The 14,576-nt window shown below is 39.8% G+C and overlaps 1 protein-coding gene across 4 annotated transcripts in view; it reads right to left on the bottom strand.

Annotated features, from left to right (window-relative positions):
* Nucleotides 1-14,576, bottom strand: part of CDC14A (cell division cycle 14A) — a 172,629-nt gene that overhangs the window by 134,997 nt on the left and 23,056 nt on the right. For all 4 annotated transcript variants that reach the window (XM_044238766.1, XM_044238769.1, XM_044238767.1 and 1 more), the window contains exon 4: nucleotides 1,549-1,641. In XM_044238766.1, the coding sequence (XP_044094701.1) occupies nucleotides 1,549-1,641 (93 nt within the window). The remainder of the gene's footprint in view (nucleotides 1-1,548; nucleotides 1,642-14,576) is intronic.

Below are 14,576 nucleotides of genomic sequence, written 5' to 3'. Positions count from 1 at the left end.
GACATGTCAGCCCTGGAAACAAGGCCCCAGGCTGCAGTCAGGCTGTCTGCTGGTCACTATTCTCAGCCTGCACCCTAAAATAACTGAGAGTCTTTCCAATGCCACCTCTGGTCTTTTTCCTCCATGGCTTCTGGTTTGATGTGGCAGAATCTGATGGATAGTAGCTGGTACCTCCTTTTGTCAAGATCTTCAGAAGGGGGCCCTTAAAAGGTTCCCACAGCATGTGCTTCTAGGCTTCAGAGAAGCAAAGACCCTCCCGAAGGATGATCGGAAAGGATGCCTCAGTCTCCTGCCTTTAGACCAACATACTCCTAAGTGGGTATCACATATGTCCCTAAAAAGCTAGTACAGGTTCCAGAGGAGTGTTAGCCCTGATGGTTTCTGCCTTCCAAGTTTTGTCCAATCCCAGTATATATAGAAAATTCTAGAAATAATCACACCAAAACTTTCCAGCACATTCACATGGAACTCAGGTTTACATTTTAGTGATTACAGAGAATAAAAATTCCAATCAAAATTATTTTGGGAAAGTCCTATCCAGTTCTTAGGGAAGTTGTAATACATGGAGGCTTTATAAATAGTTTGCCTACTGCAAACACATGTACAGATTAATAAATAGATTGATAAAAATAATACTAATAACCCGTCCCCATGCAATCTATGATTTCCTCTTTGGCAAGAGGCACACGTCAACAGTCTTTAAAAACCTTCCACTATACTGGGGCACTTAAAATGGTTCAGTAATCCAACTCTTGATTTCAGCTCAGGTCATGATCAGGGTTGTGAGACGGAGCCCAACATGAAGCCTGCAAACCTGTTTAACTTTCTCTCTCTCCCTGTTCCACTGCCCTTCCCAGCCCTCTCTCTTGGGGGGGGGGGAGACCTTCCACTAGAGGGGTGCCCATGTGGCTCTGTCCCTTACATGTCCAACTCTTGATCTCAGCTCAGGTCTTTTTTTTTTTTCTTAAAGATTTTATTTATTTATTTGTCAGAGAGAGAGGGAGAGCGAGCGCAAGCACAGACAGACAGAGGCAGAGGGAGAAGCAGGCTCCCTGCCAAGCAAGAAGCCCGATGTGGGACTCGATCCCAGGACACTGGGATCATGACCTGAGCCGAAGGCAGCTGCTTAACCAACTGAGCCACCCAGGCGTCCCTCAGCTCAGGTCTTGATCTTAGGGTTGTAAGTTCAAGCTCCATGCTGGGCATGAAGCCTACTTAAAAAATAAACAAAATGAAATAAATAAAAATAAAAATCTACTATATATTCTTTTACCTAGAAATATTCTTTCTAGATATTCTTTTTTTAGAAACAGCTATACAACTGCAGGATCCAGGCTACCTACTGCAGTTCTAAAATTCTCTCATTAGCTACTAGGAAATAAAAGCTGGGAGTTTAACACCCCATGGATAGTAGTCCCCATCCATTCCCAGCATGCTAATAATTTTCACCATCTCCCAATTCCACTGAGAAAGTGGCCTGGATTTTATGTGACAGTGGTAGCATTCCTTTGGCCCGAATATAGAAAATAATCGTGAAAAAGTACTTACGGCATAAGCACCTATCAAAAATGCCGCATTTGCTCTTTTCCGTTGATCAAAACAGGTGTAGTGCACTATTTTCTTTCTTGATAAACTGTATGACTAAAAAGAGGGAATAAAAAGAGTGTAACTATAGAGACAATGTTAAAATATACAGAAGATAAACATCTCAACTTCCAAGATGTGTCACAATCAGTGAAATGTACCAACTTTCAACTTTTGTTTCTATGCCATTTGTATATGAGGGTGGAAGGTTACTGGCCATAGACTTTTGCAGCCAAATCCTGATGCAAATTTGACAACAGAACAGATATTTCTCTCCAAGAAGGGAGACATGCAATGGGAAATAATTAAATTACTGGTGTCTTTATTAGTGGGAATATTTTTGAAAACTTAATCTTTTATGTAAAATCTAATCATCTTTTCTCTTTTTTGAATTTTTATTATTGAAGTACAGTTGACATACAATGTTTTATTAGTTTCAGGTGTACAACATACTGATTCTATAATGTTCACCATGATAAGTGTAGTTATCATGTGTCACTATAAAACATTAATACATTATCGATTATATTTCCTATGCTCCACTTTGAATCTTCTTAACTTATTTAGTTTATAAGTTTGCACCTCTTTACCCATTTTATCTACTTCATCCATCCGCCCCACACACCTCCTCCTCCTCTCTGGCAACCACCAGTCCATTATCTGTATTTATAATCTGTTTGTGGGTGGTATTTGTTGTTACTGTTATTTGTTTGTTTTGTTTTTTAGATTCAACATATAAGTGAAATCGTATGATATATGTTTTTCTCGGCCTTATTTTACTTAGCACAATACCCTCTAGGTCCTTCCATGTTGACACAAATGGCAAGTTCTTTTTTAAGGCTGAGTAATTATTCATCCTTTTTCTTTCCCTAAATACCATACCCACTCCCAGAAAAGTTATCTGAACTTTTCATATTTTAGTTTATTTTTAAATGTGTCAATCGTCCTATTTTCCTAAGAGCACTAATAGTAATATTAACAGAGCATCAATACTCATATTTTCTTTCTAGAATGTTCTATAAAAAGTCTGCTTTTACATATCTGAAAATAAATGGTTAATGGGAAAAGACAATGCATCAAAAGGATGATATCAGCAAACATCTTAATACAATACATGGATTCATATAGCATGCAATATGCCGCATGCTCAAGTACTCAACTAAATCCAAAAATTAGCAGCTTGGTATGCTGTATGCATGCTAAACATGAAAAGTAAAAAGCTGTTAAAATGAAATCAAAGTAGTCATCAAACTCAAACATAAAACAATGAGAACCTGATGCAACCCAATGAAATCTGCTCAATTTCCTCATATGTCAAAACAGTTACAGCATTTGGACAAATAGTTTTCAAAATGCAGATACATAGGTACCTTTTAATATTCGTCTGTAAATTCAAACTGACTGTAAGAGCAGCTTTTTATACCTTACACATTGACCACAACCCACAGAGTACCTGCTTTTACAGCCCCTTTAAAAATGTGAAAGAGCTCGACTACCTCCCCTTCTTCATTCACCTTCCACCTGCGAAACTCTTCCAGTTCTGACGTCTATTCTACACGAAGCTGCAATGTTCCAGCTTTAATGAAACCACAGAAGACTCAGCTATATGTATCCCAGCGATGAGCCTGGAAACCCTCACCATTCCTTTAAGCATTTCTTTCCTAATCAAGAATCACTAATTCTGAAAATGGCATTGCTCTTTTAAAGTGAACTTTGAAAAGGAAGGTTTTGCCTCAAAGTGGGTCTCATGAATGAAGTCCTCATTTTCAGACAGGCTTATGAAAATACCCCTACAAAATAAAGCTTTAAAAACACATTTTATTCAATTCAGTTCAGTCAATGCACTTAAGTTATCTAAAGACTTCAAGGTCACTATCAATAGTGCTGAAACATATCTCCTTGCTTCCACAATTTGTTGTTTGTTTTCTTTCTAAGATTTATTTATTTATTTATTTTTGAGAGAGCAAAAGAGAGCACACAAGCAGGGGTGGGGGACAGAGTGAGGGAGCAGAGGGAGAGAGAAAGGAAGAGACGCAGACCTACCCCTGAGCATGGAGCCCCATATGGGGCTCAGTCTCACAACCCTGAGATCATGACCTGAGCCATAATCAAGAGTCAATGTTTAGGGGAACCTGGGTGGCTCCGATGGTGGCTCAGGTCATGATCTCAGGATTCTAAGACTGAGCCCATGTAGGGCTCCCTGCTCAGTGGAAACTGCAGCTGCCTGCGGACTGCTTGAGATCTCTCCCCTCCGTCTCCCTCTGTCCCTTCCCCCGCTCATTTGCTCTCTCTCCCTCTCTCTCTCTCAAATAAATAAATAAATCTTTAAAAGGGAAAAAAAAAGGGTCGGATGTTTAACCGACTGAGCCACCCAGGCACCCTGCTTCCTCCATTTGAAACCATTGTCCACTGGACATTTCCTTTTGTTATTTTATTATTTGTTGGCTTGTTTTTGCCATTTATTGTTCTCCATCAGTAAGTTAGGCTTGATTTACCGAAAGGAGAGTCAAGGCCGGTAAAACCTAAGCAGATTTTGTGGTGTCTGATCCCAAACCTAAAACTTCCTTCTACAGGCTGGGCATCCACAAACATGAGTCGGGCTCAGCATAAGGACTCAGCTCTTTTGGCCCCCAGCCTGTCACTAATTACATTTCCTGATTCCCTGAAACACCTGTGGGGAAGAAAATACCCACAACGGATCTGGAAGTTTGGACTGTCTGTTTTGATGCCCTTTTCCAGGAAGAATTTAGATTTCACAACAGACTATTGCTATTATTTAATAATGTGAAATTAACTTTCTTTTACAAATCCATTCACCAAAAGGGACAAACTCATAAGGCTGTGCTTTTGTCACCAATAGTCTTTTTGGCTGATTTCAAACGTTTTGCATTTGCTTGGTTTTTGTTCTTTTACTCTTCTTTTAAAGTGTATGGGATATACCTTAGTATATGTTGCAGAGACCATCCTATAATGAAGCTAGACGGTGAAATTCTAAAGGAAACTTTCTTTTCACTAAAACCTACAAATTTTTTAAAGTAAATATAATACAAATTGAACTCTATAAGAATTTTTCAACTTCATAAGCTTTCAGAAAATACATCAGGTAATGAATATTCTCACAAAATATACCTTCAAATTTTAACTATTTTAAAATATCTATTGGAAGCTGCCTATAGGATGGAAACAGATTTTTTTTTAACATCCATCACAATACATAATTACAGAATTTTTTTTCTTGTGATGAGAACCTTTAAAATTTGCTTTTGGCAACTTTCAAATATATAATATGGTATTATTAACTAGGATCATCATGGTGTACATTACAACAACGAACTTTTTAACTACAACTTTCTAACTTTCAGGAAAATTTTTTAAGCTCCTAGCATCTACCATGCATAGATATTTTGGGAATTCTATTGTTTTTCTCAGTGAAGTCTCATAAGCATTACAGTCAAAAAATGATCCGCCTAGTGAAGGTTGGCCAGTGAGTCCCAGGTCAGATCACAAAGTTTCAGTTCTCACTCAAGGAGTCAAAACTAATTCACAATAAATGATAACAGAGAAAACTCTTATGTCTTACTGGCCTTGTCCTAATTTCCTTCCTGACCATGGCCAGGCCTTCCTCTCATAGGTCACCCTGCCCCAGTCTTACACCAGCAATGTTATCATAACATAGCAGATATTCTGGTCCTGGAATAAAAAATTTCAAGGATGGGACGTCTGGCTGGCTCAGTCAATAGAGCATACAACTCTTGATTCGGGTCATGAATCCAAACTCCACCCTGGGTGTAGAGATTACTTAAAAATTAAAAAAAAAAAAAAGTTTTAAAAAATGATCTACTACATATTAAAGTATTCCAGAAGAAACAGTACAATCTATTGGAGACACCAATGACTCAAGTCCCTTTAGAGAAACATCCCTGAAGAAAGAACTTCAAGATCTTTCCTGGAGGAACTTACCATTGGAAGAAAAAGGTACAGACTAGAGACAAGAGGACTCTGATTTATGAATGAGCCCAGTAGATATTTTCTCAGATTCTGCCCTAATACCAAGAAAAAACTTCATGCCTCCAAACTGAACTGCGTCTTCCTTACTTTGGTGCAACTCCTCTGTGGTTCAGTATGCTGACCAGGCCCTTCAAGGAGAGCACTTGCAGGGGCACCTGGGTGGCTCAGTCAATTAAGCATCTGCCTTCCACTCAAGTCATGATCCCAGGGTCTTGAGATCAAGTCCTGAGATTGAATCCTGCATCAGTTTCCTGCAAGCAGGGGGCCTGCTTCTTCCCCTCCCGCTCCTCCTACTTGTTCTCTCTCTCTCTCTCTCTCTCTCTCTCCCCTATCTCAAAGAAATAAATAAAATCTTTTAAAAAAGGAAAAAAGAAAAGAAAAAGGAGAGCACTTGCAAAGTTAGACCATCACCTTAGCTTCAGTGAGCTACCTGCTCTATTACAGACACTTTTTGCTTTACATGAGAAGTTCAGACATTACAAAAACACTGTACAATAACAAAGTTAGGACCTGATAAAACAAACGAATGTAGTCTTAAATATAAAGAGGAGAATATCACAGAAGGAATACTAAGACTTCTGGACTATTTGCTTGCTCTGAAGCAAGCCTGCACACGACCAATTACAAATGATAACCTGCAGCTCCCACTCACATATATACAGCCTTCTGAACCCTCTTAACCTAAGTGGATGTAGCCAGCTCTCTCTAATAAGGACAGCTAACATTTATTGCTACATTCTATCATTCTCTAAAGCATAGAAACACTACAAAAGGGGTCCAATTTGACCAGAACAGTGTGACTCCCAAACCAGAGGTCCTGCGCAGGCTTAAATAATGAGAATTCTGTGTCTCTGTTTTACCAAGAGAACAAAAGCTAAGAGCCAGAGAGGGCCTGGCTTATCACACTAGGCCAACATCTCCTATGTCAGGTCCCACGAGAGTGGGGTTCTCTCAGTGAGTATGGTAGATAGAAGAAATCCAGAACTCTCTTGCTGAGTTTGTTTGTGTAAATCCCAATTATAAGGCCAAAACAAGTTTCACTGTTCAAAATTTAAATAATTCTCGGGCCAACAGGGCCGCCAACAGGGCTGGCTCAGTCAGAGGAGCATGTGATTCTTGATCTCGGGGCTGTGGGTTCAAGCCCCCTGCTGGGTGTAGAAATTACTTAAAAACAGAAATCTTAAGAAAAAAGAAATAAACGTGCATTTAAAAAAAAGAAATTGGGGGGACCTGGGTGGCTCAGTGGGTTAAAGCCTCTGCCTTCAGCTCAGGTCATGATCCCAGGGTTCTGGGATCAAGCCCCACCTTGGGCTCTCTGCTCAGCAGGGAGTCTGCTTCTCCCTCTCTCTCTGCCTGCCTCTCTGCCGACTTGTGATCTCTATCAAATAAATAAAATCTTAAAAAAAAAAAAACAATTAGTTGAATTAGTCAATTATTACTAAAACTTTTCCGAAATAAAAAACAAATATCGGGCACCTGGGTGGCTGAGTCATTAAGTGTCTGCCTTTGGCTCAGATCATGATCCCAGGGTCCTGGGACTGAGACCCACACTGGGCTCCCTGCTCAGCGGGACGCCTGCTTCTCTCTCTCCCATTCTCCCTGCTTGTGTTCCCTCTCTCACTGTCTCTCTCTCCTTCTGTCAAATAAATAAATAAAATCTTTAAAAATATATCAATCTAAATTATATTTTATTGTTATACTTCATCTTGTTAACAGGCTGCTTCTAGGGTAACCTAGGGAGCTTATTAAAACACAGATTGCTGGGCCAAGAATGTTATTTCTAACAAGTTCCTCAGTAATGCTGACATTGCTGATCTAGGGACAGCACACTGATAATCTGCTATGCTACATGAAATTGTGACTGGTCAACCCCTGGAAATGTTTTACACAACTACTAAAACACTGTCCATTTGGTCGAGTAGCCCCAAAAGACATATTTAAATTATCTTAGGAACTCCAAATAATTCCATATGCCTTTTAAAAACATGTTATTAAAAACACATTTCCCCAGATTCCTCAGAAAACTGTATCACAATTTGTAAATTCTTGCATTCCAGATGATAACAATTTACGAAAAGATCCTTTAATGATTCAGTAACTGAGCTGCCTTAAATGGCATTATTCCAGAAGTTCCAAGTTCAAATGCCCTCAGGGACCAAGAATTTGAAGTGGGTAAGTTGGTAAACTAGAAAAGCATGCCCTATCCCAAGCAGACTTAGCTCCATCCTCCTACTCCCATGTAGGAATCTGGGCCCATAATCACGTACTTTAATATTTAAGAGAAGCCAAAAATCCAGAATTAAATGGAAATTTTCATAAATTACAGACGTTAACCATGAATTCAAAAATTTTAAACAGCATTCATGCCCAAGAAAACACTACTAAACTGAATGTAGCCCATAGGCAACCAGTTTGCCGGATCTGTGTACTGAGATACTGTGGCTTAAGAAAGTTCTATTGGCTTTATCGGCATGAATTAAGCAGCTGTTACGTTGTCAAAGACGGTGCTGAACAATGGGGTAACAAGGGAGCAGAACCTCAGTCTCTAGCCTCATAAGCTTTCCCAGTCTAATGAATATTTGATGCTAACCAAGGGGGAAATATTGACCAAGGCTTATTACAAACAAAAGAGAACAACTATCTGGGGATGCAGTCATCGCAGAGCAAAGACCAACGGAATGATCTTAATTACAGGGACAGCAATGGTTTCCTTTAGCAAGGTAAAAAAAATAGATAAGAGATAGAATATAGTATTGAATATCTATTGAATAGTATATCTAGAATATAGTATTGAATATCAATTAATACGATCAAACCTCCAGAAATTTCCAGAGCTGAACTGCTTACCTGAGAGTCAGAGTTTTACCACTTGCTATGAAAATCATGACAGGCATGCAATCTAGCATATAAATGTTTAACGGTACTTGTAAACCAAAGTACTCCGACGGCTACGAGAGAATAATAAAAATTAAGATAAGGGTATTGACCCCAGTCAGACGTTTTCTATCTCATAAAAGAACGCTGTGTGAAAGGTTGCATTCTGGAGACCTCACTCCTGCAGAAAAACAAGCCAATGGCAATTCAGAGAGAGAAAATTTTGACATGCTACAGGAATCACAGAGAGCCCAGGCTATCCTCGGATGGTGGTGCCATATACAAATCATGCACTTGTTCAGCGTAGGGCAGGAGACCACAAACTACTCAACCATTCAAAAACGAGAGGTGGCACCAGGTGGTGTAATTAAGCTCAAAACCAAAATGAGCTCGTGCACATGCGTGCACACACACACACACACACACACACAAAGAGTTAATGCATAATTTCGAAACACAGATTTTTAAGCAGCCTTTTGGTAAAGTTGTCTGCCATGCTTAGAAGTAAAATCTTCAAGTCATTTGGTTGGAACACCATGTTTAATTAAACCGTGTGAATGAGCCTGATAGAGCTAAGGAAGACATTAGTGCAGCCTGGACAATATGTTCTTTAATTAATTAAAAAAAAAAAAAAAAAACAGAGCCCATGCACTTCCCTAAACAAGCAAGCTTGGCCAGTGATGGTGCTCAGATTAAGTAGATTATAGCTCGGGGGCCGTGGTGACCAATGCATCATTCTCTTACGGGTGACTAGGCTAGCCCAGTAATGGCCGCAGCAATCAGCGTCTCCAAAGCAATCAGTTGTCATCTCATTGCAAAAGCGAGAAAATGAACAGGTCCTCCTGTCAGCAGCCATGACCTCTACATGTTTTACCTCCAACTTTCCCAGGAAAGGGATATTCTTGAAAATTTTCTTTGGCTGTACAAAACAAAATATGGTTTAGGTTTTTATTTTGAGCTAAAACAAAATAGGTTGAGTAGTTTCTTTAAAAAGAAAAAGATGTCTCTGTATAGTCCATTTTATTTCAAACCCAGTATGTTTCATCAGTGAAACGGCACATTTGATCAGAGCAGAAGTGAACAAGTCAGAGAAAAGTTGCTCATAAGGATTATTTGACCATGATGATAATTTGGTTGATGAAATTTGGGGATTCTCCATTAAAGGGGATCTTCTTGCCTCAAGACTTCTAAATGGGAATCAGGAAGGACTCTGTGTCTTGCTAACTTTACGTATGCTCACTCCCATGTGAATTAACACTGCTTTAGAATGCGATACCTCTTTAAACTACATCAACTATCTTCAAAATGCAGCTTGCTTTTCTTCCCCCCAAAGCCTATGGACCTGAAACAGAAGATAACCTCATGAAGAAATCTCAACACGTTTTTGTAGTTATAATAAAAGGGTGGTCTGATCATTATATCAAAAGAGTTCTTGTGTATAATCACCTGATACCATAGCAGGTGCCTGGTTAGTGGATAGGATTACTGCACTGATTCACTCAGCAACAAGGACAGTCCCTGAGCCCCCACCATCTGCCAGGCACTTTCAATGCTTTAATACAATTGTCCATTTCATCAGGCCCACCCCCCTCTTCCTTTTACCCTGAAAGGGCTATGTGGGATGTTTTGTACATTTAAAATTACACTTCTATCAATATTCTTTTAAACCTTTTAAAAGCAGTTCTCAAGATTACTATAATTGTCCTGCTGAATCATAAAAGCAGTATTAAAAAGAAATGACTGTCCTAGAAAATGTCCCCTTTTTTCAGTGATGCTCTTAGGTTTATTTTTTTGTTTTGTTTTGTTTTGTTCTTTTTCCCACAGACTGAGGTTTTTGTTTTCTCAGAGGGAAAGTGAAATCAACGGTTAAAACTGTATTGACCACTGAAGCACCTCGGTGGCTCAGTCAGCTAAATGTCAGCCTTCGGCTCAGGTCATGATCCCAGGGTGCTAGGATGGAGCCCCATATCTGGCTCCCTGCTTAGCAGGGAGCCTACTTCTCCCTCTGCCTGGCACTTCCCCTGCTTGTGCTCTCTCTGTCTGTCAAATAAATAAATAAAATCTTTTTAAAAAAAGAAAAAACCCGGGGCGCCTGGGTGGCTCAGTGGGTTAAGGCCTCAGCTCAGGTCATGATCCCAGGGTCCTGGGATCGAGCCTCACATCGGGCTCTCTGCTCAGCACGGAGCCTGCTTCCCACTCTCTCTCTCTGCCTGCCTCTCTGCCTACTTGTGATCTGTCTCTCTGTCAAATAAATAAATAAAATCTTTAAAAAAAAAAAAAAGAAAGAAAGAAAGAAAGAAAAGAAAAAAAGAAAAAACCCGTAGTGACCATTTTAGGAAAAGCTAGTTCAACCATATGTTTATAAAACTTTCCTATTATTGTATCAGTCACTGAAAGATTTTCTTACATGACTAAGTATGAAGAAGGTACTGTTTTTTAAAATATCACTGCGTTGTTAGAAACCATCTTCCCTTTTATTTTTTATTTTTTTTTTAAGATTTTATTTATTTATTTGAGAGAGAGAGACAGTGAGAGAGAGCATGAGTGAGGAGAAGGTCAGAGAGCGAAGCAGACTCCCCATGGAGCTGGGAGCCCGATGTGGGACTCGATCCCGGGACTCCAGGATCACGCCCTGAGCCGAAGGCAGTCGTCCAACCAACTGCGCCACCCAGGCGTCCCCATCTTCCCTTTTAGAAGTCTGTATATTCTAGCCCTGTGTTGTTACCATTGTCTGTGGCAAGAATCCCTTTAAGAACTGGTTTGAAAGTTATGAGTCTTCTCAGAGGAAAATGTAAATACACATAAAATTTTATATATAATTTCAGGGGTTTATGGATCTCTTAAAATACCAAATTACTAAGTTCTGGTCTAGCCTCTCAATCACTGATGGCATTTTACATTAAACAACATATACAGTTTTACCAATTTTTCTCACTTCAATAAATCTCTCTTCTTTGGACTGCTTTCCTCATTACAGAAACTACTGACCAGAAATTGCGAACTACAACCTAGCACTGCACAACACATAGTGCTGATACTTTTTTAAATACAGTTTAAAATTTTTTTAAATAGGTTTTTTTGTTGATGGTAGTAATTTCTGCTTTTGGTTTTTGTTTTGTGGTTTTTGGTTTTGGGTTTGTTTTTTTTTTTGAGATTTTATTTATTTATTCAAGGGAGAGAACAAGAGACAGAGCACAAGCTGAGGGGGAGGAGCAGAGGAAGAGGGAGAAGCAGCCTCCTTCCTGAGCAGGGAAGCTGAGCAGAGAGGGAGCCCAACATGGGGCTCCCTCCCAGGATCATGACTGAGCCTAACGCAGACCCTTAACCAACTGAGTCACCCAAGCACCCCTACTTTTGGTTTTTTAATCTAAGTAGATGTTTGATGGATAATGTTCCATTCTGATCAACATAATTAAAATGAAAGTACTGGGAATAGAATGCATATTGACGCACATGAAGAATAGCAATAAATCACTACCTCAAATCATCAACCTGAAAAAATTACCTTTTGATAATATAAAAATTAAAAATTTAGAATGCACTGCAAAATATTACCTATCTACATAAGGTATCAAATAAAGGAGGAAAAAAAAACATAAAAAGCTTTATTGGAAGAAATAAAAATTACTGAAGTAGAAAACAAGACATGCCTAAAAGAGCTAGGAAACCACACCACAGAATTATTCTAAGTTGTAATCAGTTAAAATAGTGCCAAATTATTCAGAGAAGTAGAGTTTGATGACCAAGTAAACACTGTCATATCTGGTGTTTAAAATGTCACCAATCAGGGTGCCTGGGTGGCTCAGTCAGTTAAGCGTGTGACTTCGGCTCAAATCATGGTCTTGGGATCCCGGGATGGAGCCCTACACCTGGTTCCCTGCTAAGGAGGGAGTCTACTTCTCCCTCTGCCCCTCCCCCAGGCTCGTGTGCACGCTCTCTCTCAAATAAATAAAACCTTAAAAAAAAAAAAAAAAAAAAAAGGTCACCAGAGCGGTTTCAGCAGGGTAAGTAAGGCAAAAGTGAGGCAGAAAAGGATTAAGAAATCAGTGCATAGTGAGGATGTCAACAGTATTCTGAAACCTCCAAAGGCAAGAGGCTAAAAGAGGACCTGTTAAGTCGAGTGGGATCATGAAGTTCATGCTAAGATCAACAGAAGTTTCAGTGTGTCTGGGGACCTTATGCCGGGCACTGGGGACACAGAATTATATGTCATATCCCCACCTCCTAGGAACATCTAGTCTAGTGAGAGAGAGCAATGCCAATGGGCAATTATCATTCTTCAGTAATAGAGATCTGCACAGAGAATTCTGGGAAAACGGGAGGCACCTCCCACCTTCTCCCGTAGGATGAGGAGATCCAAGAAGGCGTAAAAAACAATAAGTGACCAAACCAGAGAAAAGGTATTCAAGTCAGACTGGACATCACAAGGCATCGTGTGGAGCAACCGCTGTGGCTCAGGGTAAAATGCGCGGCTGGGTGTCAAGGGTCTCAAGGGTCTCAATCACTTCCAGATCCGACTGTGAAGGGGAGAGAGGGTGATCTCCAGGAAATCAGTGAGTTAGCGCATGAAATCATCCACTGGGGAAGACAGCAAGGGTGGCAGCTGTCAAGGCAAGCAAGACGAAAGACATGGAAGCAAGGTGCCCAAAGGTCTCACCAAGACGGGTGAACATGGGCTGCAGACGAGAAACACCAACAGGGAGCCTGAGGGTCTGGAGACTACATGAAGGTGAGGGAGACAGAATGTAGGAGGTACGAAAGGAGAAGGGTCCATTCAAAGCAGCAAAGTCTGGAGTCTGGATTCCTGGAAGAAAAGCAGCTGGAATGGCAGTCACAGTCCCCAGAGCAAACAAGGCAGAGGAGTCTCGAGACCCCTGTGGGATAAGGGGAAGTCAGCTGGGGCAGTGTTGTGAGCACACCTGGGAAGATTATAAACCACAGCAGCTCCGCTAGCAAAGAAGGTGGAGAGGAGCAGGAGGAAGTCAAGAGCCTTGAAATCGAGCCCCTACTTTACTTTGCAGCCTTGAGCAAGTCACCTGCTTCTCCCGGGCCTCCCCTTCTGCACTGATATAATTAGCTGGCTGGACTAAATGGTCATTTCAACTCCTAAAATTATTTCAGATAGCTTTTGAATGTGGAAATAATAGCTAGGGGGCTGAGAAGGCATTCATAAACTGGGTTGAAAAACTCTTACTGTTATTTCTTACCTAAGGTCATAAATGTTCCATTAGTAACTTACTTTGGCATAAGACATTACAATTTGCAGACCTTTTACGTATATTTTCTAATATAATCCTAACCACCCCTCTGTGGGAGCTCGATAATCCTGGAGTTATAGCTAAAGAAACTGAGATTCCATAAGGCTGAAGCAACTGTAGCTTTGGATTGGTAAAGTCAGTCTTTTTCTCCTAATATAGAGATTCTACTTGGATGCTTCGAAATAACCCATGACTTACTAACTTTTGGGTTTTGAACATTCATTCCTTCAGCAAGTAACAGGGTGCCCACTAGCTGTATCAAAGCTAAAAATGTCCTTCTAGGAATCCATCAGATTACCTGATCGCTGAAATGAACCAAGGGATTGCTAAACTCTATTAAGCTTTCACATAATGTTGAAAGAAAGCTTTGTAAATGAAAACAAATTGAAACAGATCCATGTATACACTTACCTCTAGGGTTTGGTACTGAATATGATAGAAAAATAGCCTTACTCAAGCCAACTACTCTTACGTAACTGCTGTAAATAGAACACCAAGTCAGAGCAAAAATTTATTTTCAAAATGATTCTCTTCTCTACAATCTTCTAAATAATAGGTCGCAAATTGTTAATACCCAGTTCATACCAACTACATACTAAGAGGGCTAATCAAGAAAGCAAAAGAAATTCCTAGGTCCTCAAAAGGAAGAAATAAGCTTTAATTATTTATGAACTACCCTTTCCTTGTTAATTCATCTACTAAAAATTCACTTTATGTTTTTATATTAAATCCTTTTTAGGATATTATTTGCTTCCTTGGTGATTACAAAAGTTTCAACTTTAATTTCTAAACTATACGCAGTAGCTTCTTTTCTGAAAAATGTAGATCAGTTAAAGGAATTTACATACATCT

Source organism: Neovison vison, chromosome 2, assembly GCF_020171115.1.
Source record: "Neovison vison isolate M4711 chromosome 2, ASM_NN_V1, whole genome shotgun sequence".
Classification (NCBI taxonomy): domain Eukaryota; kingdom Metazoa; phylum Chordata; class Mammalia; order Carnivora; family Mustelidae; genus Neogale; species Neogale vison.
This window is presented reverse-complemented; position numbering and strand designations above follow the sequence as displayed.